Source organism: Monodelphis domestica, chromosome 2 (assembly GCF_027887165.1).
Source record: "Monodelphis domestica isolate mMonDom1 chromosome 2, mMonDom1.pri, whole genome shotgun sequence".
Taxonomy (NCBI): domain Eukaryota; kingdom Metazoa; phylum Chordata; class Mammalia; order Didelphimorphia; family Didelphidae; genus Monodelphis; species Monodelphis domestica.
This window is the reverse complement of record NC_077228.1, coordinates 512,727,227-512,755,189: the sequence shown is the minus strand read 5'-3', so window position 1 is coordinate 512,755,189 and position 27,963 is coordinate 512,727,227. Positions and strand designations below refer to the sequence as shown.

General features: G+C 45.8%; 1 protein-coding gene across 1 annotated transcript; it reads right to left on the bottom strand.

Moving 5' to 3' along the window:
- LOC100020100 (aldehyde dehydrogenase, dimeric NADP-preferring-like) lies at positions 1 to 27,963 on the bottom strand. Its single transcript, XM_056819657.1, has 11 exons — positions 27,735 to 27,963; positions 17,693 to 17,859; positions 16,471 to 16,702; positions 14,380 to 14,465; positions 12,348 to 12,556; positions 10,995 to 11,112; positions 8,082 to 8,223; positions 5,201 to 5,367; positions 3,443 to 3,542; positions 2,184 to 2,314; positions 1 to 451 (listed from the first exon to the last, which is right to left on the bottom strand). The coding sequence occupies exons 2-11, from the start codon at positions 17,852 to 17,854 to the stop codon at positions 437 to 439; spliced, it is 1,362 nt and encodes a 453-aa protein (XP_056675635.1). The 5' UTR covers positions 17,855 to 17,859; positions 27,735 to 27,963; the 3' UTR covers positions 1 to 436.

The following is a 27,963-nucleotide window of genomic DNA, read 5'->3' as shown; positions in this document are numbered from 1 at the left end:
TTTGTTCATTTGGCAAGTCTTTATTGAATAAATGTTCTTGCTCAACACTATACTGGGTGGGGGGATTGATCCAAAAGAAACATAAGACTTGATTCCTGCCCTCAAGGAGCTTCCAGTCTAATGGGGAAGATAAAGACACAGGAACCCAGAACAACTAATTAACAACCCAAAGGAGTTTGTGATAAGGCAAGATAGGGACAGCAAATGCTGCAGGAGTCCAGAAGAAGGTGTCCCAGCTGTTGGCTAGGGGTGGTCTAGGAAAACTTCTCAGAGCAGGTGACCATCAAGCTGCTAATTGAGGAAGGAGAGAATTACTAGAGGCAAGTAGAAAAGAGGGGAGAGGCTGGGGGCAGCAGGGATGAAGGTTCAGAGGTTCAGTGAAATCTTAGACTTCCAAACAACAATTTGTCCCAGTGGACAAAGGACTGATACCATCTCATTTGTGTGTGACCTGTGGGAAAAAGGAGAAGAGGTGAGATTAGAGATGAGAGAAAGAATTCAGAGTCCTTCTCTAGCTCCCCATTTCTATCAGGGAAAGCCATAGGCTCATAGAAGCAGAGCTGGAAGAGACCTTCCAAGTCATCCAATCTAAACTTCTCTCCTCTCCAAACTGCATCCCAATTTCTGACTTCCTTTGCCTCCCAGATGCCACTGTGGGATTCTTCCTGTTAGAGGCAGCCCTTCCATGATCTCACAGTGTAACCTCATTCAGGTCTCAACCTCCCCAGGCTTCAGGTTCATTCTCTTTAAATGAAAGAATTAAACTAGAGAATCTTTCCCAGGTCCCTTCCAACCCTTCTAGGCTTTCAGTCCTTCTCTGAGGTTTTCACCAAGACAAGCTTCACCTTTGGAGATCAGACTTTTCTCTCTCATCTTTTTAATTAACTTTAGCTAAAAGTTTAGTGATTTTTGTTCAGCTGATTTAGTTTTTATCTTCTGTTTTATCTATCCCTCCTCTAATTTTCAAGATTTCCTCTTTTACTTTGGGTTTATTTGTTCATCTAATTTTAAAAATTCTACATTCAACTCCTTAGTGCTTTTTAGAAAGAGAATTTTTCCTTAAAGGTACATTTTCTTCTGCATTCTGACTCCAGCAGTTCTTTCTCTGGGGGTGGAGAGCATTCTTTGTCCCAAATCCCTCGGAATTGTCCTGGATCATTGCGCTGCTGTTAGTAGCAAAGTCATCACATCTGATCATTCTGCAATGTTGCAGTTACTGCCTATAATGTTGTCCTGCTTCTGCTGCACAGTTTGTTTTTGTACCACCTACATTTCCCACAGTATCTCCCCTTCCCCCTCCCACAGAACCCACCCTAATGATGCATAATAAAAAAGAGAGCCAAAAGGCCAGCAAAACTAATCAATATGTGGAGAAGTCTCATACTTAATTCCATTTTGAAGACCTTCTTCTTTAACTATTGCCCTGCTTTCTTCTTGATCTACACATAATTGAGAATGTCAGCACTAAGTCTTTACTTTTATTCTCAGTATTCTATTGTATTATGGTCTGTTAAAGAAATATTTAGCGCCGCGGCAATAGTTAAGCTCATGTCATCCTGAGAAAGAGAACCAGAACCTCTGAAAAAAATGGTGTTTCCAAATGAAAACATGATTTATCACTTGCTCATTTGGGTATATGATTTGGTTTTAAAAGATTATTGAGAAGTGAAAAATATGGAAATAGGTTTGGAGGGATAATAAATGTGTAACCCAGAGGAATTGCCTGTCAACTCTGGGAGGGACGTGAATCATAGAACGTTGGACAACTTATGTGGAAATTTCTTATTGGAATAAAGTAAAGATAGTTTTTCTTAAAAATCGCATTTCATTTTCTTGGTAATTCTTCAGTCTTGGTCATTTCCTGTTTTGTCTTTTTCTTTTCTGCTTTTAAAAATGTCCCCTTTGGAGTTTACCACTCAGCCTCAGGATGGCATCCAGACTCCCTGCCTATCCTAGCTGTTTGCTGAATACAGTCAGAAGGCCTGAGTTCTAATCCTCCTAGACCACTACCCCACCATGGGACTTCACATCACACACTTCACTTCATTTTCTATAGGTCTCCCTTTTCTCCTCTGAAAATGAAGGGGTTGGAGCAGATGGCCTCTAAGAAACCTTCCCCTTCTAAACTTCTGGCCCCACGACTAGGTCCCTCCAAGCTTCGACCTTCCAGGGATCCAGCTCACCTTAGCAGGGAAAGGGGGGAATCGAATTTTGTCAGTTTCCTCCTTCTTCAGAGGCCTGATCAAGCAGGATCGGCGGTGAGAGCAGGTCCTAAAGCTGTCCTTGCCATGGTAGGAGCCCATGCCGCTGTCCCCTGCAAGAACACCACAACGTCCACGTGAGTGTGTAAGAGGGAGCCTTGGACCAGGACGGGAGACTCCTAGGTCAGGGGGATGCTTGCTCTTCCCTCAGCCTCCCATCAACCACTTCTCCCAGCCTTTATTTCCACCTCCCATCCTCTCTCTTTCCCTTTTGATCCCATATCCCAGGCTCTTCCCCTTTTCATCGCTCATCCCATTGAGGAGGGTCCCGGTGAAACTATGGTAACACACAGTAGGACCTCATGTTACACGACCAGGATGTTCCAAGACCCTCCTGGAGGGTGAAAGTCATGCCTGATGGCCAACTCCATTATTTAGTCAGCGTTTCTTATGTGAACTTATGGAGGCATTTTATGGCTTTTCTTAGGCTTATCAGAAGCCACCAACGTCATTCCTCGGGGCTTGAGGGAGATTATTGCTAGCTGAAGAGCATTAATGCCATCAGGAGAAGCCCCGCTCTGCCTGGTCCAGGCCAGAGCTCCAGACAAGGGCTGATGCAGGGGCTAAAGTCAGGCACAAAATGACGTGAAGACGCACATTGCTGCTTCTCAGAGTGAGAGTACGTGTGAGCGGGAGAACCACTGCAAGACGTTGTGCTGTGGACGGAGCACGTCAGCACAACATTTTATTGGACATATTTTTCTGATGACTTTTTCTATTGCCAACCACGTCTATCAAAGTTCGCATAAAACGAGGCCCTACTGTGTGCGGCAATATTAACAATGAAAGCAATAACACGAAGCATTTCTTGTTTAAGCTATGTAGTGGCTTCTTCCCCCGTGATGTCATTCTGATTTGATTCTCACCATCACCGTGAGAGGAACGTGCCGTCCTCCTGATTTTACAGATGAGGAAACTGAGGCCCAAAGAGAAGTCTTGCCCAGCATCATGTAACTAAGTGCATGTCTGGAGCCTCAGTTTCCCAAAATGTAAAATGGGGCAATGGAGGACGAGGGCTTTGCAAAGACCCCATAGAAACGCCAGCTTGCATTCCTGGGGAAGGAACTGAAGGCAGCTGCAGTGTCTTCCCTCAAGGGGAACTTGGCTCCTTGGCCAGCTTTGGCAGGGTCAGCCTGGCCCAGCGGGGGTAGGAGGAAGGGCTAGAGAGCGCCAGGACTCACCTACACCCCCAAAGGGGAGAGAGTGGAGACCCAGATGGGCAATGACGTCATTGGCACAAAAGCCTCCGCTGGAAGTCTCTGCAACGATCTTCTTAATGACCTGGAAGACAGCAGCCAAATGCCCCGATCAAATGGACCTGAGAGCCTCCAAGGTTCTCTCCGGGGACACAGGGATGACCTCAGCTCACCAGGAGGGGGCCCGGGGCTGTGGCCTCACAGGAGGCAGAGGCAGAGGCTCATGGGAAGACCCCTCCCTTGGAGTCTGAGGACCGGAACTTCCATCCTGCTTGGTCTCCATGAGGGAACAGACCTTTCCATGGCGCCTACTATGTGCCCTGAGCTGGGGAAGAGCTCACTCAGTATTCACAATGACCCTGGGGGGAGCTGCTGCTACTCTCCCATTTTTCAGCTGGAACCTCACAGAAGAGAAATGACTTCTCCAGGGTCTCAGCGCTACTCCATGTCTCAAGCTGGACTTGAACTCAGTTAGACGGGTCTTCCTGACTCTAAAATGAGCTGAAGAAGGCAGTGGCAAACCATGGCAGCATCTTTGCCAAGAAAAGCCCAAATGGAGTCAAAAAGAGTCAGAGGAGGCTAAGACAGTTGGAGGGGGGACAAGAGAAGCCCCTCGAAGGCCAAGAAGTCCTGAGAAATGGGTTTTGCTATTTGAGGCAAAGATGAGGGCCTGAGTGGGGCTTGGGGCTAGAAGTGGGAGAAGAGAGAGAGCAAAGGAGGACTGGGTGTTCCATCCTGGGTGGCAGCACTTGGCCAAGGCCCCTCCCTCGCATTCCCCCATCTCCCAGGCTCTGGGTGCAGCCACTCTGCAGAACATCTGAAGAAGCACCTGGGGAAGCTTGGGGTTACTCTGTCCCACCCAGAGACTGGGGGAGGGAGTGGGGGGGCAGGCAGAGGGCGCCACTGCTGGCCCGGACAAAACCTCTGGGTGCAGATGGCACTGACAGGCCAAGTGGCACTCCCTGCCCTCCACCCGCCTCGGTGTCTTTGTTTTATTTTTTATGGAAAGAATTCAGGCAAAGATGGGGATGTTTTTGTTTTCTTTTGAGGGGAAGTGGGGTTGGGAAAGGGGGAGCCAGAGGAGCGAGGAGGTTCAACCCAGATCCTAATTCAGAGTAGCAAAAAATCCTAGTGCTGTTAAAGCTGAAAACTGCATTAAAGGGAGAAGCTGGGTGGCTCAGTGGATGGAGAGCCAGGCCTAGAGATGGGAAGTCCTGGGTTTAATCTGGCCTCAGACACTTCCCAGCTGTATGACCCTGGGCAGGTCACTGAAGCCTGTTTGCCTCAGTTTGTTCATCTCTAAAATGAGCTGGGGAAGGAGATGACAACCCACTGCAGGATCTCTACCAAGAAAACCAGAGTTGGCCAGCACTGAAGGATAACAACAACACTGAGCTTGGATGAGGTGATCCATGAGGTTTCCTCCAGCCCTCAGTCTCTCAGCCTTTCCACCTGGGTGACTCTGAAGGAATCACCTCTCCTCTCTGCAGCTCAGATGCCACCCATCCATGAACGGAAAGGGTTAGAGGAGAAACAGCTCTTCAAAGCTTGAATCTCTGAGGAAATCAAGGTTGTCCCAGCCCGTAGCCTGGCCTTCGGGGCCCCCCAAGCTGGAGGGTCCCAGGAGCTCTAGGCAGAGCCTTTGGCTTCGCTTTGAGGGAAGGGAGCCCTGGCGGACCTGTGAGGGCATGGTGGGGGGAGATGAGCAGGCAGAGCTCAGGGCAGCGTCCCTGCTGTTCTCACCTGCTCGTTGTTGGAGAAGGCGTAGAGAGCCAGGGGCTTTGGTCGCTGGTTAATGAACTGGATGGCTTCCTCCAGGCTCTTCATGCAGACGATGGGCAGGAGGGGCCCAAAGATTTCTTCTTGCATCACGTTAGACCTCGGGTCAACATCGATGAGAATGGTCGGGGCTGAAAAGATGGAGCAACCAAGCAGGTGCAAGGAAGAAACCCTTCGGCTCCCCTAATTCTTCACTCACACACAGCCCCGAGTCTGTGACTAATGCCAAGACTACATGGCAGAGTGTGACTGGGAAGCAGAAAAGCTCCCTCCTCCTGGCTTTGTGACCTTAGGCAGGTCACTTCACCTCCCTGTCAGCCAGTCAGCCAGCCCTCTAGGACTGATCAGGCATCCCCCTCGTGCCAGGCACTGGACTTAGCACTGGATATACAAAGAAAGGCCAAACAGGGCTGACCTCCAGGAGGGAGCTCAGCACCCAGTGCAGGAGACACCCACAGCTGACAATTTCATCAGATCCCAGGTTCCTGGAAGGCGAGGACTGTCCTTTGGGATCCTCAGCACAGTCGGAGGGGTGAGAAACGTGTATTTTTTTGTGGTTCAGATTTGTACAAAGAAGGTAAAGACGGGAGAAAGGGGGGCAATGGCAGAAGAAAGGCGCTCCGATGGCAGAAATCTTCTTGGAGAGGGCAGGACTTTAGCAGAGGTCTGGAGGAGTCCAGGAGGAAGAGCACTGCAGGCAGAGGTGACAGAGTTGGGGAATGGAGTCCTGGGGGAGAGCTGTAAGGAGCCCAGTGTTCCTGAGCCGAAGGCTACGTGGAAGGAGTGGGGTGCAAGGCAGGGTGGCCCAGGCAGCTCTCTGACACGATGTCACAGAGACCGACGCTGTCCCTCCCAGCCCTCCAACATTCCCCAACATCTCTCATTGGGGGATTCTGAGAGGAGCCCGTGTAACCAGGCAGATCTCCAATGGTACTTTGCAGGACCCTTCATCTTCCCCCATCTCCCTGCCTCAGTTGGCTGGATGAGCCCACAGGGAATGCCCTAGGGACCTCAAGCCAATGGGACCACATTAAAAAAAGAAAAAAGCCACCCCAAAGGACAGGGTTTAGAAAGAAAAGAAACAGAGCCCTGGATTTCTTGTGGCCTGAGTTGAGGATCAGAGCTGAGTCACTTGGCAACACCCTTCTGCCCACACAAACAAAAACAAACTGGTGAAAACAAGTCCTGCCCCTTCCCCAGCCCATCCCAAATCAACAAGACCAACTCCCAGGCAGCAGGGATTGAGGGCCTCTACTGGGGTGCAGAGGGCGATGCTAGAGGGAAATCTGGGTGTAGAAAATCAGGAAGAGGGTTGCTCTAGCTCTGAAACGTGCCACTTTTATGACCTCAGGGAAGACACTTCCTCTCTCTGGACCTCAGTTTCCTCTATAAAATGAGAGAGTGGGGGGGGGGGCAGAAGAGTAGGATGAAGTCCAGCTCTAGATTCAGAACCACAAGCCCCATGGGATCCCTCTTCTAGAAGAAATCCATGAGGGAGGGGGAAGTGAGCCAGTGGGGAGCTAGCTCCAAGGTGGGGGCTTAGTGGACAATACCTTGGTCCTCTACCCCGTCATGGCCTCAGTGATCAGCCTCAAGATCTCCTGGCCTATTTTTTGTGCCTTCTGTCTCATTACTAGGGTAGGGACAGGAAGGCATTGCAGCTGAAAGAGGCTGGAGGGATTTCTGTTTATGCGACCCAACCTTCTTTCCTTTTCCTCCTGTCTACTTCTCACTCCTAAACCCCATCTTGGGCCAACTGATGGGAACCTTAAGGGAAATAGTTCACTCAAGAATGCCCTCATAAGGAAGCATTAACAAGGACACAGGTTGTCTTCACCCATAGAACGGGAGCTTTTCGAAGGCAGAACTTGGCTTTCTTTTGTCTTTGTATCCTTGGTGCTTGCCACATGGGCAACGAATGGATCTGGGATTCCATTGGTATTGGGAACTCCCAGGGGAGGAAACACCTACCACCTCTGCAGATCTCTTAGTTTCTCCACAATTATAACCTTGGGGAGTGTCTGGGAGCACTAAGAGGTTAAGTGAGTTGCCCCAGCTTACACCTCCAATGGGCATCAGAGGTGGAACTTGAATTCGTGTCTTCTTGGTTCTAATGGCAGCTCTCCATCCATAATGTCATGATGGGTAAAGTAGGTTAATAAATGATTGACTGATGAGATGTTGAGTTGGAGTATGGGAACACTGACCAGGTTGGACAAGCATCAGGGTAGAAGGCAAAACAGAGAGAACCATTCTGGGTGCCTTTAGTCACCCCAGCTCCAGTTCTCACACTACATAGATCATTTCTCAGACTATTTAATAGCACCACACCCAGTTTCTAGGCCATCTAAGGTAGCAGGGAAATCCACCTCGTACCAACTTGTCCTGGCACTTCCAGAAGACCTGCCTTGGCATTCAGAAAATGGAGATTTTAAACAATGGGAAAATGAAACAACAAAAACAAAGCCCCAGGACTCAAAGGGCTCAACTGAATGCTGGATCCTTAATCCTTCAGCTCTCCTTTGCTGGCATTCATCCTTTGTTTTTTGAAGGCCAATGACAACATGATGACAGATGTCTTGGCTTACATATGAACTGGATTTTAGTGAGGCAGAGTTGCAGTCATTAGCCTCACTCTTCTCCAGAGTCATTAGGCAGGACAAAAATCAGGATGACTGGTGAGAGGAGAACACTAGGAGGGAAACAGAGCTGTGCCTTCTTAGCCCCACTCAACTCAATCAACCAATCAATATTTGTTAAGCACTGTGCCTAAATACTATTGGTTGAAAAACATGAATTGGCCTTTTTCATAGGGGAAAAAAAGGGATGGACACAATCAACCCACCTATATAGCAGGAGGCTTCATCTCCATTCCCTCCATAGGCAACCTTCTGTCCCTCAATTAAGCCCATCACCCTTTTGAAATGACGTTTATTGATGATTCTTCCATAGTCAGGAGAAGTTTTGGCATCATCTCCATAGAATTCCTTTGGGGAAGAGAGGCACGGTATTAAAAGAGTTTATGATACATTGCATAGAGAATAGTTTTTAAATATATCTGCTACAAAGACTCTCATGTGTAGAGGGGGCACTGACCTCAATTGATAGAGAATGTTTCATTGCCTGGAATTTCCCTATATTAATGACCTCCCAGGCCCTATCCCCAATTTCTTGAAAACAGGAATTAATTGGAACTATTTGGCTTTTTCAGTTTGTATCCATAGTATTTACCACAATGCTTGGCACATTGTAAGGACTTGATAAGAGTTTTTACATCATTCATTCACAGAATAGTTATGAAGCTTTAGACCAAATTCAGAGAATGTCTGTAACTGCTAAGAACAACTGATTAAGAGAACTTAGAACACAAAGAGATGTTATTTACCATGTAGTCTAACCCCTGCATCCTACAGGTAAGGAAACTGAGGCCTAGGGGCACAACTAAAATCATATGGGTAGTAAGACTCTGAGGCAGAATAGGAACTCAGATCCCCTGAGTCCAGAGCTAATGGTCTTTCCCCTGGGCTCCCTGCCTCTCATGGGGAGAATGCATTTTTCCATTACTTTTTGTTTATAATTTGGCTGCCAGGACACTATTTCTTCTTATTTGCTAGTCTTTGTTAAATTGTGTGATGTGTTGGATGTGCGATGTTTATTTCTCTGGGCAGCTATCTGCCTGTCTATCCGTCTATTTATCTACTACAGTCTATCCTTCCATCTACAGATCTGTTTAATCATCTCTCTAGACCTGTCTTGCTTCCCATTTATTCTTCTAGCTAATATCCTATCATCTACCTACATTTCCAGCTGTCTGTCGGTTTCTCTATCCATCTGCCTACCTTTCTCACTCACTCTAAGTCTCAGTTTTCCCACTTGTAAAATGATGATGATGGTGATGCCTTCTTCCTGGGTTGTCCTGAGGCTCAAGTCATATAATATACCTAAAATGCCTTGGAAAGTGTCCAGGGTGTGATCTGACATTATTATCTTTGAAGGCAGCTTTCTTCAGGATGAGCATCTCTAGGGCCTTCCATTAGGTCTGAGTCACCTCATTATCCTGCTCTCTGGCCTCTGGCCTCACTTCAGCTTATCAGCATCCTTTCTATAGGTGACCCCACCTTAGAGGAATTTAACATTCAAACCAACATTCCAGTTGTGGATTGGCTAAGGCAAAGTACAGTGAGACAATGACCTGCCCCTTGAAATTAGACTTTGTTCTTCTAATATTATCTAACATCACATTAGTGCTAATGATGCCACACGCCAGGACTGATTCACACTGGGCTTGCAGCTAGCTAAAAATCCTGGGTCTTTTTCACATATTCAAATGCCTCTATTTATTTGTGCAGGACTTTATCTTCATCTCTATTAAATGTCCTCTTTTATGGACAAAATGTCCATGTTGGAGGGTCTGTGGAAAGATGGGCACATTGAGATGACAAGAGGTGGACCTGTTAATTGATCTAACAAAAAGGTACTACAAAGATAATCAAATTTTCTGTGTCTCAGAGACCCCACGACTGGCATTAAATATGAGGAGGTCGGACACCAGAAGGAAGGTCCTCTAAGGGACAGCTTATTCATGGCAGCACTTTCTGTGGCAGGAAAGGGCTTGGAAACAATGTGGGTACCCATTGATTAGGAAATGGCCAAATGTGCCACCTTATCCATGAAGCCTTTCTTGGTTCCTTTGGGTGATGGTGTCTTCCCCTTCCTCAAAGTTACTTTGAGAGTTTTTTTAACATAAATATATATATATATATATATATGTACATATATATGTGGGTATGTGTATATACATATATATCTTTTGTATTTACATATTTGAATATACTTGATCTCCCATTAGAATGTAAACTCCTTGAGGTAGGGCTGTTCTGCTTTTGTCTTGGTAGACACAGCAAGGAACATAGTAGGTACACAAATGACACACAGTAGGTCCTTCATAAATGCTTGCCCAGTGGTTGATTATAAGAATTCACAGGTGTGAAGAATTCATAGAAGCATGCAAAAACTTAAAAGAAGTGACAAAAACAAGAACCAGGAAAATGGCACAAAAATGATCATGACAAAGGGGTGAAACTGGGGGATGGGCAGCGGGTGGTAGTACAGTGGGTAGAGCAGCAGGCCTGGAGTCAGGAACACTTGAGTTCACATCTGGCCTCAGAAATTTAACAGTTACGTGGCCCTGGGGCAAGTCACAGACTGTTTGCTTCAGTTTCACCAGCTAGAAAATGAGGATAATAATAGCATCTGCCTCCCAGGGTTGTTGTGAGATTCAAATGAGATTATATTTGTTGAGTGTTTGTCACATAATAGATGTTTAACAAATGTTTCCTGTATGTTTTGCATGACTTCATATGTAGAATGGGTGCCATATTGGTTGTCTTCCCAATGGGTAGGGCAGGCACCTCAGGGAGGGGGAGAATCTGGGGCTCAAAATGTTAAAAAACAAATGTTACAAAATGCCTCTGTTTACTCTTCTGTGTAGAGCTTGACTCTGGGTTCTACCCAACCAGAAGAGGAGCTCACTGAAGGCATGGGATGGTTTTGGCTGTCAGCACAGTCAGTGATGGGGCCAGGGTTTGTCTAGTCTGGTCTCTTATTCTCTCCTTTCCCGTTATGTCAAGAAGTCTCTTGATTTTGAGACTCAGTTGGTAAAGATGGTTACCTTTATTGGGAGTCAATCAGATCTAATGGGGAACTGTATCAAGGCAGATGGTCAAGATCTCTGTCAGGATTGGGGTCCCCCTCTTACCTTCAGGTTTTTTTTAACCTTCTCCACTATTTGGCCTTGTAGAGAAGGGTCACAGAGGATGTAGTCTGGAGCCACACAAGTCTGACCGCTGTTCAAGTACTTCCCCCAAGTGATACGTCTGGAGAAAAAAAAATTCCAAGAAAATCAATAACATTCCTACCATGAATAATGAATAAGAATGCTGTGTGCTTTTCATTTGCTGGGAATGCTGGAGGAAGTCACAACATGGATTTCTGGAGGACATGATCCAGCCCTGCTTATTGAAAAATAATCTTCCATATCCTAATTGATTTTCCATTCCCAAGGGTGGGGACACTCTGTCCCATCAGCAGCTGTAGGATGCAGTGCCTGGCACCCCTGCCTTCCCTCAGTTCTTTAAGCTGGGACAGAAGCCCCAGAAGCATCTTCCAGGTGGGGTAGGATTGGAACCAAAGACAACAGGATCATGGAAGAGGAGTGAGATGGTCATTTACGTGGAATGTTTGGTGTGCACCCCCCACCCACATCAAAACAACTGTCTAAAAAGGGAAACATTCAGAAAGTCAGTTCTTCAATGGTCATTTCTGCCCCCCAGGAAAAATGGTAGAACTTAGCAGTTGGTTTCATGTTATGTTAGCACAACCAGAAGCTGTGGGCTTTGCCCACTGTTTTCTCGTGTATGTTGGTTCTTTTGTCTGTCTAATGGACTGATTAGATTCATCTGTGCCCAGGCTGTGCACTTGAAGCAAGAGCAAAACGCCACCTTATGGATGTCTCTGGAGTGATAACTCCATCATTGCACAGAGGAGGAAACAAGGCTCAGAGGGGCTAAAGTGATTTAGATCTCACAGATAACAAGTAGCAATATCAGACTTTCTGGTGCCAAAACCAACAGATTTTCTGCTATCCCACAGTTGCCTCAATCTACAACTCCACTTACCACTCTCATCATTTTCCAATCCTAAATACTTTTTCCTGGCCACCCCTCCCTACATATGTTTTCCTTCCTCTTAGAAGAATTAAAGGTAAGGATTGTCTTCATTTTCATCCCATTTGGGGTTTTCGTGGCAAAGACACATTTCCTTCTCCAGCTCATTTGACAGATATGGAAAGTGAGGTCAATAGGATTAAGTGACTTGCCCAGGGTAACACATCTAGGAAGTGTCTGAGGACAAATTTGAACTCAGAAAGTGCATCTTCCTGACTTCAGACCTTGTGCTCTATCCACTGAGTCATCTAGCTTCCCACTGGACACATAGTATATACTGCTTTTTATTCATTCATTCTGTGATTCTGTGACTCAATAACCTCCTTGGGACCCTTCCAGCTCTCTTACTTGCTACTAGTCTGGGATTCTTGGACACTGAGTCTCACCTGCAGGCAATATCCAGGTCACAGTCCTTGTCGATATAACAGGGACTCTTCCCTCCCAGTTCCAGGGTCACTGGAGTCAGGTGCTTGGCTGCCGCTGTCATGACAATCTTGCCCACTCCAGTGCTCCCAGTGTAGATGATGTGGTCAAATTTCTCCTTCAGCAGTTCTGTGGTCTCAGGAATACCACCATTGATAACTGGATACAAGTCCTACCATGAAGGCAATATTGAGATCAGTCAGAAAACAGGACCAGTTTTGAGTCAGGTTGGTGAAGGGGGAAAAGCATGAGAGTGAGCATCAGCTGGGGGTTGGGGGGCAGAGAATAGCCTCTAAGGTCCCTGCCAGCTCTGAATCTGGGCTCCTAGGATCCCTGGGCTAGAATGGCGGCACCACTTTATTCTCCAGCTCTCCTTCATGGCCCCACCAACCTCATCATCCTGCCAGGGTACTCACGTCTCATCTGTGATTGGGGGGCAGAAGGATGAACTCCTCCCCAAACCTCCATTTAAGGAGGGCGCCCAGGCCAACCAGCTTTTCATTTCCCACCCAGCTCTACACCTGGCATTTCCCCTTTATGCTCCAGTCCTGGATACCTTCTTTTCTTTTCCTTTTTTCTTCTCTGTTCTTAAAAAAAATCCTCAGCTTCTGTCTTGAAATTAATACTAAGTATCAGCGAGGCAATGGGGGTTAAGGGACTTGTCCAGGGTCACACACAGCTAGGAAGTATCTGAGACAAGATTTGTAAGCCAGGACTTCCTGTTTCCAAGTTTGGCACTCAAACCACTGAGTCACCCAGCTGCCCCTAGATAACTTCATCTGCCCCTCCCCTTCCAACTCATGCAGATAATAAGTTTCTGAGACCAGATTTGAATCCAGTTTTCCTGAATCCAGACTTGACTCTACCCACCGTACCAGTAGCTGCCTCTGTGCTAGCATAGTGCCTGGCACATAATGCAAGATGAATAAGTACCTGTTTATTGGTTGATATAGTATATTGCAGTTATTCAAGTTCGTGTTTTAGCCTCCTAGTCTGCAAACTAATCGAAGGTGGGAGCTCTGTCTTCTCTAAATGCATCTCCCTTACTTGCTTGTTAGCTCCAGGAGCGGGAGGGAAGTGGGGAGGGAGAGAACATGAATCATGAAGCCATGAAAAAGTACTTTTATGTTAATTAACTGATTAATCAGTAAATTAATTTAAAGAAGAAAATGCATCTCCCTTGCAGGTCCCTTTGTTGAAATCAATGGGATCTAGCTGAATGAGTGTGGATCATTGTACAGGGGTATTGTGGATGGTGAGTTGGGGGCCAGGGTGGACCACTGCTCCGGAGATCCAGAGCCCCCATTGTTCTTTCTATGAGTTGGGGAGTGTGGCCAATTGAAGGAGTCTGGGGAGGCAGGAGTCTCCTCCTTCTCCCCAGCCCTCTTTTGCTAATAAATGCAAGTATGGGAGGATGTGGTTTGGTGTGGGGGAAAGACAGGGATCTGGGAATCAGGAGCAGCTGGGTTCTAGGCCTGGCTCTGCCACTTACCCCCTGAACTAGGTGATCTCAGACAGATCACGGTCTCTGGGCCTCAGCTCCCTTCTGTCTAAAATGACTGGGGGAGAGATTGATAGCTGAAGGGGCTTTACAGCTCATTCTAGCTAACCCCTCACTTTACTGGGAGGAGGAAACGCACTCCCGAATCTTTGCCAAGAAAACCTCAGATGGGGCCCCAAAGAGCCAGCCACCCTGAAATGACTCAACAACAACAACTAGCAGAGCCCAGAGGAGTTACGGGACTTTCCTAAGATCCCAAAGGGGGGATCTGCCAATCAGCAAATGACCACTGAGCCCCAGAAATAAACATCATTGATCTGGGAGGCATGAAGTTTAGGTAAGATCCCTTTAGAGAGATCTCCTCCCTAGGAGGGGCACCAGAACCCCAAAGAGCAGTCCTGGGGCCCCTCAGCCCAGAAGGAGCTCCTTGGCCTGCCCACCTCCAGCTCTGCTCATTCTTTCCCCTACAGAGATCCTTTGGGGCTGTGACTCACCTTGTCCAGGTACTTAGGGATCAGTGTGGCCAACATGATGGCTGTCTGCTCGCTCAACTCAGAAGGCTTGATGACTACAGCGTTGCCTGTGAGACACAGGAAAACACTCCTGTACCCAAAGTATCTCCCCAGACTCCTGGACCCCAAGAATACAAGATTCATAGTATTCCCTTAGTTCCTCCACATCAAGCTGGAACCAGCATAGGGCAAGTCAAGATTTTGATCTCCCTGACAATGAGAAGGCGGGGAGGGGTGGAAGAGAGGGGGGTTGGGGGGAGAGAAGGGGGTTAGGGGGAGAGGGAGAGAGAGACAGAGAGACGGAGACAGAGAGAGAGGGGGGAGAAAGAGAGAGAGACAGAGGAGAGAGAGAGAGACAGAAAGAGACAGAGAGACAGAGAGACATAGACAGAGAGGGAGAGACAGAGAGACAGAGAGAGAGAGACAGACAGAAAGAGACAGAGAGACAGAGACAGAGAGGGAGAGAGGGAGAGACAGAGAGACAGAGAGAGAGACAAAGAGAGAGAAAGAGAAAGAGAGACAGAGACAGAGACAGAGAGAGAGACAGAGAGACAGAGAGAGAGAGAGAGAGAGAGAGAGAGAGAGAGAGACAGAGAGAGAGAGACAGAGAGACAGAGACAGAGAGACAGAGGGAGAGAGGGAGAGGGAGAGGGAGACTGCCTTCTTTCACATGGTGACCCATCATCCCATTCCCCAAACTCCTTGTCCTCTCCTAATTGGAGCCCCCTGAGGTACTGTTTGGATCAGAAAACACACACAAAGCTAAATAGACAGGCACAGTCACATGAATATTCCTGCATGCAAACACACATAAACACACTCACAGGCTTGCACTATTAGGATCTATTGCTCTACCGTGTCTGCTTGTCCCTCAACTTGCTCCAGATCTGATCTAACCCCTTATCCTGAACACAGAATCACAACTCAGACCATGAACCCCAATCTTACCCCTGTATCTCTTTTTTAGAAAGATGAAGGGAGAGATAATTATTATTATAGTGAGTATTTATACAGTATTTACAATTATTATCTCATTTGATAATATATCCCTTTTGTAGATGAGAAAGCCAAGGCTACAGGGGTTGTGACTTGGCCAAGGTCATATAGCTAGTAAATTACTGCAGCCACATTTGAACTCAAGTCTTCTTGGCACCACTGAACCATCTAGACAGTTGAAAAGGAAGGCCACAATCTGTTTGAGAGAGTAACAATCTAATAGTTTGTCATCATTTGTCCTTTGTTTTTGAAGAGGACCAATGATGTCATGGGTGATGACTTGACTTGCTTGTCAATTGGATTTAAGTGAGGTAGAGTTGTACAGGTCAGATTCACTATCTCTTCCATAGTCCTAGAAGCCTAGTGTTAAGACCAAAGTCAAGACAACAGATGCAGTAGAGCGCCTACTGTAAAATGGGAAACTTAGAAAGAATGGAGAGGTGTAGAACATCCTCCTTTTATGGCTGAGTAAACAATCAAACTTTTCTAAACAACTTTTCTAAGACAATTGCTAATAAGTAGATTTGGAGTCAGAGAGTGGAGGTTCAAATTCTGGCTCTGTGATTGAGTTGCCTCATCTGCAAAATAAGAGGGTGGCTGGGCTAGGTGACTGAGGGCCCTTCCAACTTTAGATCTATGATCTTATGGAATTGCTAGGTAGTTCAGCCAAGTCACCAGTGATTCAACCAAAAACCAAGCTAGATGGTTCATAAAACATTTAGTAGACTAGATGAGACCATGGATGAATTCTAACTGTTGACATGAGTCTCACACAAAATTTGATCATGAATCTTCTGGCAGTTTGACCAATCTGACCAGTCCTCTTAGGGAAAGGTTCCAGTGGGCTAGCTTGAAGCTAATTCTGGAGAATTTTACTATGATCCACAATGAACCCTCCTTCCTCCCAGGACAAAACCTAAGATCTGGAGTCAGAGGCCATGGGTTCAAATCACCTAGCTTTTCTAGGTTTTAATTTCCTCATCTACAAAATGGGAAGGTTCAGTTAGATAGACTCTAATGTCCCTTCCAGTGATAAATCTATAAGCCTATCATCCAGAAGAATGGAGTTTTCCCCACCTGCAGCAATGGCGCCCACCAATGGCTGAATGGTCAGATTGAAGGGGTAGTTCCAAGCTCCCATGATCAGAACCACACCCAGTGGTTCTGAGTGGATGTAAGGCTGGTCATCCTTCCTTTGAGGGTGCTTCTCCACAGGCTCATCAAGCATCCACTGGGGAAGATTTTCGATTGCATGCTCAGTTTCTTCCAAGGCATAAATGATCTCTTCATAATATGCAGGCCATTCACCCTGTGAAGACAATGGTATTCAGGGTGAGATCATGGGCTCTAGACCTCAAACCTCATCTATTCCTACCTAATTTTACAGAATGATAGAACTGAGACCAAGAGAGATGAAGGTACTTGCCCACAGTCACACAGGTAGCAATCAGCAGTGGCTGGATTCAAAGCCAACTCCTGACTCTAGAGTCACTTCTTTTTCCCATCCTGCCAAAAGGTACCAGAATAGCCTCCACCAAATTAAAGACAAAGGGCCAAGACAAACATCCCTGGGAAGATGGCCAATGGAAGATAGCCTATATAGGAAGATAGCTCCTCACCTAGGAAGTCACAGTTTACTATTTAGGTAGTTTATAAAGAGAGAATGTGAAGGAAATGGGCTATTACTGCATAGTAAGAAATGATGAATATGGCCATTTGGATGAGTCCCTTCCATCATCTTCCATATCCTAAGGGGGGTCAGAGTAGGGGAGCTCTAAGGTTTCTTCTAGACCTACTCTTAGCTTGGCTTGGTTTGTTGGATTTGAGGATGAAAAACCTCCAAAGCATCTATGATCTCTAAGTTCCCTTCTTGATTTCAGTGCCCTCCACTCTGTGATATATGGTCGTCTTTCTCACCCAAACCTTCCATTCTGGTCCAGTCTAGCTCTTTGCCCCAATATGTAGTGGGCTCATTCTGGCCTCCCATCTTTGCTCTAATTCCTACTCATGTGTAATCTCCTTCTCACTCCTGCTCCTCTGCCCCATTCTTTTCTATGCTGTGTCCCCCTCAGTGTCATCCCAACTTACTTCTCTTTACATTCTCCCCTCCATTCTGAATTCACTCTGAACGTTTATAACCCTACAATTGGACACTTTTGGCCCACGGCCTTGTAATTACACGGTCATAGGATTTCGAGCTGATGGAGCTTCTATCCTAAGCCCTTTGAGGGCACCTATGATTTGCCCACATTCTTCTAGCATGTTCCACAGTCCCTCAGTTCCTGAACTGAATCAATACCTTGTGGAGATCAGCTTTCAGGGCTGCAGCAATGTCCTTTTCTCCCTCCTTCATCATCCTTCGCAGGTTTTCCAGCTGCTGTAACCGGAACTTCAAGGGCCGAGTTTTGCCAGAGTTGAAGGCAGCCCTGGCCCTGTTCACCGTCTCGCTGATCTTACTCATGGTGTCTGAGAAAACAGGACCACAAGAGACAGGTGGCTTTTTAGAGACTGAAGCTGAAAAGGATCATCTTTTGAATTCAGTTCCATCCAACAAATGCTTATGAGAGCTATTATGCACCCAGTCCTTGATGAAGTATCAGAGCTATATAGACAAAAACAAAACCAGTTCCTGACCTCAAGAAGCTGACATTATCCTGAGACCAGAAAGTCACTTTTAACTTTGATGGGTCTCAGTTTTCTTCCCTGTAAAAGAAGGGGACTGACTAGATGACTTCTGAATCTCTTCTTGCTCTAGTCTTATGATGCTATGAACTCCACTCAATTTATCTGCTACAATCTTGACCACAGAGGAAGGACTGCTAGGGACACAATGTCTTCTTCCCCTTGGCAGAGAGGTGGTAGAACGAGGCCAGTGTTGTCAGAAATGGCCACTGTGTTGATTTGTTATGTTTAACTCTACTTTAAGTATACTTAGTCATTATAGGAGAGCATTCTATTGGGTTATTAGCATCAGTGAGAGAGGAAAAAAGGAAGAAGGAAGGAAGGAAGGAAAGAAGGAAGGAAGGAAGGAAGGAAGGAAGGAAGGAAGGAAGGAAGGAAGGAAGGAAGGAAGGAAGGAAGGAAGGAAGGAAGGAAGGAAGGAAGGAAGGAAGGGAGGGAGGGAGGGAGGGAGGAAAGGAGGAAGGGAAAGAGGGAGGGAGGAAAGGAGGAAGGAAGCTAGAAACAAAGTGGATTCCCCAATGAGAGGCATATGGCCATTGATGACTGGGGCTTGGTCCTTTGGACTTAGTGCCTGAGGATGGGGGACTACCTATGGTGTCTTCTGCCCCATGTATGTGAGTCTGGGTTAATAATCACTGGAAGGTACAACCACACAGGGCCTGCCCAAGATTTGAGTTCTCACTGGGTAACCACAGGGGAGGGATGCTGGTCTCCGGGGCAGTTCTTCCCCTTCTCCCTCTTGCACTTCTACTGCACCCCCATTGTTGAAGACTGTCTGGGGCAGCAGGACCCATGAAGCAACTGTCTTTCTTGCCTCTCCTCTCCTTTCCTTTGGGGTTCCCTCAGTTTCTTCTCTCAGGGACAAAAGGGGTTGCTGGATTTAAAGCTGCACAGATGTCTTAGAGAGATCTTGCTCAGAGGAGGAAACTGAGCCCTAGTTGGAATGGATAAGTGATTTGCCCAAAGGCACACCTGTTTAGGGCAATGAAAACAATAATCATAATTGATGGTTATAATGTGCCTTATGTACATCCTCTCATCTGAGCCTCATCACAGCCCTGAGAAGTAGCTTACACACATCTTATTCTCCCCATTTCATAGACATGGAAACTAAGGGTTCCCATTAGATTGAGCTCCTAGAAAGCAGGGACTGACTGTTGCCTTACTTTGTACACCTAGAGCTAGTACAGTGCCTGGCACACAGTAGGTGTTTAATAAATGTTTCATGACTAACTAACAAGGTTAAGTGACTTGCCTCTAGTCCCTCCCTCAAGTTCTTTTCTTCCTTCTCTTTCTGCCTGAGAATCCACATGCACAACCCTATGGTCACAATACAGTTAGAAAGTGAAGAAGGCAGGATCTGAACCCAGGTTTCCCTGACATCCAGTGCTTCATCTCTTATTCCAAGGAATCTCCCAGAAGAGGAAGATGAGTCGAGATCTGAACCCAGATCTTCCAGTTCCCAAACCAGGGCACACTATTATGCCCAACTGGGAAGTGGGAGGCCAATCCACTTCTTGTCTGGAATGGAAGACTGAAGACCAGAGAGATAAAGCAATTGTCCCAGACCACACAGCAAGTCGGTGACAGGGCTTGTCTCCTGACTCTCAATCTCAGGCACTTTCCAACAGCACATTGAACCTCTCACCAAGGCATAAAGGCAAGCACTCATACCTCCCCCAACACATGCATCCCTACCATCTGCATTTTAAGAGAGACTTCTCAGGGAGAGGGCATTACTGAACTGAAGAGAGTGCATAATGGTGGGCATCCAGGCAATGTGATGGGTGAGTAGGAAAGAACTTTGGGATGGAGAGATCTTTCTTTACTTCAGCCTACTCTGACTCTTACTAGCTGTAGGACCTTGGACAAGTCACTTTATTTCTCTGAGTCTCTGTTTTCCCACCTCTAAAATGGGAACATTTGTAACATCTGTAACAGTTATTGGGAGAACTTTTCTTAGTAGAGAAATGAGGCTTAATCCAAGGGCTCAAGGGCAGTGCTGCTAAAAAGGGGGGAGAGCTTGCCTTTGAACCCGGGGCCTCTGATGCTGAGCCTGGTTCTGTCTCTGGTCGGCACTCCCAACTCCCAGAAAACAAACTGGTCAGCCTGAAGCTACCCCCAACACCCAGGCTGTTCCTCTCAGAACAATAGATTATTTGTGGCCAAACCTGGGTTTGGTTTTCAAAACCAGTTTGTGCCTGTAGAGATAAAAGCTACCTGAACACAGAAGATTAAAGAGCAAACAAATGAGGAAACCATACAGTTTCTATGGACATCTGAAGCTCAAAAACTCTTGATTGGCTTAAAGCAGAGATGTCTGTTGGACTGCTTTAAGTGGGCGTAGCATCGCCTTTTTTTTTTTGAACCCTCACCTTCCATCTTGGAGTCAATACTTTGTATCAGTTCCAAGGCAGAAGAGGGGTAAGGGCTAGGCAATGGGGGTTAAGGGACTTGCCCAGGGTCACCCAGCTAGGAAGGGTCTGAGGCCAGATTTGAACCCAGGACCTCCTATCTCTAGACTGGGCTCTTTATCTACTAAACTACTTAGCTGCCCTCATTTATTAGACTCTTTTCAAAAACTCTTTCCTTCAGCCTTAGAATCAATCCTGTGTGTTGGTTCTAAGGCAGAAGGGTGTTGAGGGCTGGGAAAAGGGGACTAAGTGACTTCCCCAGAACTACCCTGATAAGAAGTGTCTGGGGCCTGATTTGAACCCAAGACCTCCCATCTCTAAGCCTGGCTCTCTATCCACTGAGCCACCTAGCTGCTACAACTCCATGCATTTCCATTGGTGTTCTCCATGCCTGGAATTTTCTCCTTCCTTATATTTCTTTGTCTCTCTTGGTTTCCCTGACTTCCTCCATTTGACATTTTAGTTAGAAGTTAGTTGAGTAGAGATATTTTTCCCATCCAAGCTTGAGACTCCCTTCAGAACTATTCACAAACCATTTGGGGACCCATGGACCCAGGTTGAGAAGCCTTGGACTAGCTGGTCCCGAAGGTCCTTCCCGGTTCTGAGATTCAGTGGCTCCTAAAACATCTGATTTTAAAAAAATTCTCTTCCATGGCCTGAGTTTTACTGAGTTCTGTGTCCCTCTCCAGTGGACTGTCTTTCCATTCTTTATTCCTTCGAGGTTTTGGTCTCAGAAAATTAGAGAGTGTCTAATAAACAATTTGGAATGGTAACTAACACCAAGTTACTGTCAAAGACTGTAACTGAGCAGTTCTCTGTCTGTCCTCTCTATTGTTCTGTCTCTCTAGTTCTGTCTATCTCTGCATGTTTGTGTGTAAATCTGTCTCTTCCCCCTTCTCTCTCTTTATTCCCCCCCTCTTTCTCTCTCAGTCTCTTTCTGTGTCTCTCTCTTTCTCTGTCTGTCTTTTCCCCTCCTCTTCTCTCCCTCCCTCCCTCTTTCTCTCTGTCTCTCTGTCTCTCTCTGTCTCACTCTGTCTCTCTCTCTGTCTCTCTGTCTCTGTGTGTGTCTCTTTGTCTCTCTCTCTGTCTTTCTCTGTCTCTCTGTCTCTGTCTGTCTGCCTCTCTCTCTCTCTGTGTCTCCCTCTCACACCTCCCTCTCTCCTTTCCCAAGGTTACTTTGTTTGAGTTTCTCTAATCCCTTTAGGCAATGTGTATAACTGTATGTTTATTTTTTAAATGGTCTTCCTACTGGGAAACCCTGGATTACTCCTTCTTCCCAGAAATGCTTTCTTTGGGATCTCTCACTATCGGAAGGGAGGTGTCTCTCCCCAGGAAAGCTTAGCTTCTCCCTAAAATTTAGGACCCTTTCAGGATCCTTCTGAGATTCTCCCTCTCAGAGTCCAAGAGTCTCCCTTTGGCCTTGTAAGACTCTCCTTTTGGCAAATAGAGAGGTTCTAAAAGTGGCCAGGGGCCATGTAGGGAAGAGATCCAGGTCTTCCTTGTTCAGGCACTACCCGCCAGTGGGCAGCGCCATCTCCCTGCTTCTCCTGCTGAGTGGCACTCAGGGAGGGCCTGAAGCTTTCAATTCTTCACTCCTCGGGCACCAGACACATATGCCTCATGGCCAGCTGACAAGCTTCCTCTGCCTCGGCCCCTTGTACTCTCCTATCCTCTACTCTCACCATCCCCAGTAGAGAACCCAGGTGAAGTGAGTGGAGAGATCTCCTGGGTAGAGGGTTAGAGTAGATGGAGAACTTCCTTCTGCCCATGCCTGGTCTCAGGCCACCTGAGAAGAGGGATGAGTCCTCTTGGACTCCCCCATAGGTCTCCCACATGCTTTCTGAAGAGCAAATGGACTTCCTCAAGCTTGGGGGCATTTCAATAGAGTTGTGATGGGCACAATACTCTCTGGAGAAGGACATCCCTCAGAAGGCTGGCATTTTTAGAGGTGAGGAATTTAAGTGAGATCCTGAGATGAAGGAGGAGGTTAGAAGAGGCCATAAGAAGAAAACCAGGAGCCTATTCTTGGCTTTTTCTGGCTTCTAATGGCCTTTCTACAGAGGCACCCAAATCCCATTCCAAGAGAAAGTAACAGCTTCCCTGAGAAGCTTCAGCTTCCCAGGCTGCTGAAAGCCACAGTACTCCTTACAACACTTCCAATTCCTGGGCTAATACTCTACCATGGAAGACTGGATAGATGAGAAACAAGAAACGTGGAGCAGGGAGGTCAGGGCAGAGCAAGTTAATTCTTTTTTCCTTCGTTGACCTTATTATGGTCTTAATGAAATACTCTTAGTGATGGTTTCATCTGTGCCTCAGATTAGTTTGTGAGAGTACCCGCCGATGGGGGCTTTGAGTATTTGCAAATCCAAAACATTTCCTTGAACCCAAGACAAATCAGGGTAACCCAGGGTTAGTAGGTGGTAGCTTGAGGCAGTTTGACTCTGCTACATCAGAGTCCTAGCAGTCCTTGACATTTTCATGGAACTTTATGCTTTTCAAAACCTTTTCACATCCTGGATCTCATTTGATATGCATAAAACTCCAAGATATAGGCAGGTCGGAAATAATTGTCCCCGTTTTACACTTGAGGAAACTGAGTCCAAGTAGCTTGTAGGATGATAGGATCATGGAATTAAAACTGAAGGAGAGGGGCAGTTGTGTGGTTCAGTGAGCTGAGAACCAGGCCTGGAGATAGGAGGTCCTAGGTTCAAATCTGGCCTCAAACACATCCTAGCTGTGTGACCCTGGGCAAGTCACTTGACCCCCATTGGCTAGCCCTTATCATTCTTCCACCTTGGAACCAATATACAGTGTTGATTCTAAGACAGAAGGTAAGGATTAAAAAATAAAAATAAAGAGCAAGTTGTATAGAATGGAAATCCATGATTTCATATCCATTTTTGTTTTCTGTGTCTTGCCGTGTATGTTGAAATGCTTTGTGTATATGTGTATGTGTGTGTGTGTGTAGGTTCATAATTTAGGGTGACCTATCTTAGAACCAAGGAGGTGCTAGGTTCAAATCTGCCCTCAGACAGTTCCCAGCTGTGTGACCCTTGGCAAGTCACTTAACCCTCACTGCCTAACCCTTGCCACTCTTCTGCCTTGGAACCAATACACAGTAGTGACTCCAAGATGGAAGGTGGGGTTTAGGGGAAGGAAAAAAAAACAACTGAAGGAGCACTAGATAATTCTAAAGAACTCATGATGATGATGGGGCTGCTGGGTGGCTCAATGAATTGAGAGCCAGGCCTGGAGACAGGAGGTCCTGTGTTCAAATCTGCCCTCAGACACTTCCTAGCTGTGTGACCCTGGGCAAGTCACTTGACCCCCATTGCCTAGCCCTTACCACTCTTCTGCCTTGGAACCAATACACAGTACTGACTCCAAGACGGAAGGTAAGAGTTAAAAAAAGAGCTCATGATGAAAAATACTATCCACCTCCAGAGAAAGAACCAATGGAACCTGGATGCAGATTGAAGCATACTGTTTTCCATTTTATTCTTTTCATGGTTTCTTCCGGGGGGGGGGGGGGGTATGAAAGAATCTGCTTTCTTTCACAACGTGTCCAATAAAGGAATATTGCCTTCTTGATTGCACATATATAACCTATATCAAATTGCTTGTTGCCTCAGGGAGGTTAAAAGGGAGAGAATTTGGAACTCAAAATATTTTGAAATGAATGTCAAAAATTGGATGTAAAGTAATTGGGATAATATTTAATATTAACTACTAATTGATCACTTATTATTCATATTATTATTTTTAAAATATTATTTTAAAATAACCATGTTGAAAGCTTAAAAACTCTGATCAATTCACTGACCAACCATGTCTGCCAAGGATATGTGATGACGCCCAGTATCCATCCTATGGAAGAGAAATTATGAATTCAAAGAGCAGAAAGAGACAGACAGTTTTTGCATGGTTCGGTGTATACTCTGTTTTACGTGGCTGTGATTATAAACACACACAGAGAAGGTTTTATTTTGTTTTTTCCTTAACAAGGACTTGAGAAAAAGGATGGGTGAGTACTAGTGAAGTCCCCCAAAATGAGGGCCTTTGAAATAGTTTTTAAAAGGCGTAGAAGCAAACTTAATCAAGTTCAGAAGGAAGAATTGGCAAGCGGGTCAGTTTTGAAAGTAATGTGTGGAATTAATTATATCCCTTAAAAAACAAGTTGTAGGGGGCAGCTGGGTAGCTCACTAAGAGCCAGGCCTAGAGATGGGAAGTCCTGGGTTCAAATTTGACCTCAGACACTTCCTAAATGTGTGACCCTGGGCAAGTCACTTGACCCCCATTGCCTAGCCCTTACCGCTCTTCTGCCTTGGAACCAATACACAGTATTGACTCCAAGACAGAAGGTAAGAGTTAAAAATAAAATAAAAAGCAAATTATATGGAATGGAGATTCATGGTTTCATATCTAGTTTTGTTTTCTGTGTCATGCCGTGTATGTAGAAATGCTCTGTTTTGGTGTATAGGTTCAGTTTTTTTAAAAAAAGGACATTGTCTAGATTACAGAAAGGAAAAGAAAGAGCATTAGGAAATTAGTCAAAACTCGTCTCTCATTTTAGAAAGGAAGATGCTAAGATCCAGAGAGGAAAAGGTCACACAATGATGGGACTAGAACTCAGGGCTCCAGGACTCTTTTGACTAAAACAAATTCCTGTCTAGGGTTAGAGCGTGGCCTGTCAAGGAACAGGAGAGCAACCACAACCACAACCACATCCAGAGCAAACTGAAAAAGGGAAACTTTTGTCCTCATCATTGTCATCTGCTCAATGACTATTTCAAAGAGGAAATGAACCGGCTTCCAAACCAGCCCCCTCTTCAATGCTTTCCACCTTGGCCAGTGAGAACCGTAGAACTTTGGCACTAAAATGGACTTAGAAGCCATATAGTCCAGCCTTTCATTTCACAGAGAAGGAATCAGACATACAGAAAAGAGAAGCCCACCCAGAGTCCCACCACTAGTCAGTGGCAGGACTGGAAAGAAAACCCAGAAGGAGTCTTGCTTGACCCCTGGTGCAGGCTGACTTTCCATTAGAGCTCTAACCATCATGTCTCCCAGGGCTACCTGAAATATATACTTTTTAAACCCTCACCTTCTGTCTTGGAGTCAATACTGTGTTTTGGCTCCAAGGCAAAAGAGCAGTAAGGGCTAGGCAATGGGGGTTAAGTGACTTGTCCAAGGTCGCATAGCTGGGAAGTATCTGAGGTCATATTTGAACCCAGGACCTCCCATCTCTAGGCCTGATTCTCAATCCACTGAGCCACCCAGCTGACCTCTCTACCTGAAATCTTAAGAACTGTCAAAATGGTGACAGGGAGAAGGGGGTTGCTAATTGCCCACAGAAGTCTTGCCAAGAGGTATGGAGCTAGCACAGGACAAAAGGGAAGAACTATACCTTCTCCCAATCCACATCATCATAAATGGAAGCAACAATCCTTTCCAGCCCTACAATTCATCAATATGCATTTCTAAAGCTCCTAGGAGCTGCTTAGAGTCAGGAAGACCTAGATTCAAATCCAACCACAGACACTAGTTGTGTGACCCTGGACAATTTATTTAACTGTCTTTGCCTCAGTTTCCTCATCTATAAAATGAGTTGGAGAAGGAAATGGCAAGCCATTCCATAATAATTGCCAAGAAAATTCTAAATGGGGTCACAAAATGTTGAACACGATGAAAATTAATGAACACAAAGAACCTACTGTGTGCCAGGCTCTAGAAATGAACAAAGACAAAAAGGAAACATCTCCTATCTTCAAGGAGATTACATTCTATTGGGAGAGATAATCTATATTTTGTGAGGATATACAAAATGTATGCAATAGTTATTTGTTTTCATTAGGAGGACACTAGCTGCCCTCTGGTCTTCTTTTCTCAATCAGTGTGATTCCATCCCAGTTGGTAGGACTGCTAGGATATTATCCCAGGAAGTGGACCACACACAGTGCCCATAATCAACTGTGGCTGCCAGCTTTAGTGTATCCTGGGGCCCCATCTGCCAAGCCTCTGAATTCTCCTCCTAGATCAAAATCTCACCTTGGGGTTCTACTTTCCAGCACGCACCAATAAAGGATATTAGAAGGAAAGGGGGATCCATCTACTGCCCATAAACCACCAGGGGTCTAATGGTGCCTTGAACAGATTGTATGCCACAAATCCCAGGATCCTAGACCTTGAGCTGGAAGGGACCTCCCAGCAATCAAGTCTAACTTCTTCATTTTAGAGAGGAAGAAACTGAAGGCCAGGGAGGTTAAGAATCTTCGAAGCAAAGATCCTAGATTCAGAACTGTCGGGGATCTCTGAAGTCATCTAGACTAATTCATTTCATAGATGAAAAACAAAACAAAACTGGAGGACACACAGACGTTTCACCTGGGTCAAATAGGGAATTCAATATTCCAATTCTAGTGACACTTTCCTCTCTTAAAATGTAAAACATGAAATTATCATGAAATCACAGAAACTCAGAGTGGGAGAGGCTGCAGGGTCCATCCAGCCCAACCATCTAAAGCAAGAATCCTCTGGATAACGTGCCAGACGAATGGGCATCTCCCCTTTACTTGGTGATCGATTTCCTTTGAGGGGAAATTCACTCCCTTTCCACTTTTGGACAGCTCCCAGTGCTTGGGACATTGGATACTTCTCACAAATAGTAGCAACTTAAAGCAATCTTCCAGCATGACATCACACAGAAAGTGTTAGAGAAAACTTCAGCAACCATCTAGGCTTGACACTTAATTTTGCTACAAAGTCTCTCCAAACTCCTTTTATCTCAATGGGATTTCATAGCCTGCAGACTGACATTTGTGGATTTGGTAAACATAGTTTAAACCATCCCCAAAGTATCTTGCAGTCAAATCAGTTGGGGAAGTATCATCTAAGGAATATTGGCAAAGAGAAATCCACTTTGGAAACCAAGCACCCAGGGGACTCCAAGTTCAGAGCAATCTCACTTGAGGAGACAGCAAGTTGCAGAGCAGTCTAGGAGGACAGCAAAGAATACACCTGCACACACCCAGGAATCAAGGGAGTTTTGTCCTAAAGATACTCTTTCTCTGTAGTCTCAAACATCGACTGGTTCCAGCCCCGTGAATTCAGTCATTCTTGAAAAACTCAATCATTTTAATGATTAGTGCATTGTTGAAAATATTTGTAAAAAATGTTTTTTTCTAGAAATATACAGAACTAGAAAAACTAGGAAAATACAGTCAAAGTGCATAAAGAAATTACCTTCTTCAGCTTCTCTCAGGAATTGGTTCTCCTTGCAATGGCTAGCAACTGAAGATGAATCACTAACCCTCACACACCCCTATTTAAAGTCTTTTCTTCCCTCCTTCCACAGAAAAACTTGGCTCTGTGCCCAGAACGTTTGCGTGACAGAAGGAAATTGGTATTTAAATGAGAGGGTGAAACTTAATCCTTAGCTCTACACTTTCTAACAAGTCTTGGGTTTGAGGAT

Bases quoted from the DNA above. Each gene is read 5' to 3' on its own strand.
- LOC100020100 (XM_056819657.1), bottom strand. From the start codon at position 17,854: ATGAGTAAGATCAGCGAGACGGTGAACAGGGCCAGGGCTGCCTTCAAC. The intron at 11,113-12,347 runs GTGAGACTCAGT...TTTTTTCTCCAG, and splicing joins GACCTGGATATTGCCTGCAG to ACGTATCACTTGGGGGAAGT. The intron at 5,368-8,081 runs GTGGGTTGATTG...CCATCTTTTCAG, and splicing joins TGAAGCCTCCTGCTATATAG to CCCCGACCATTCTCATCGAT.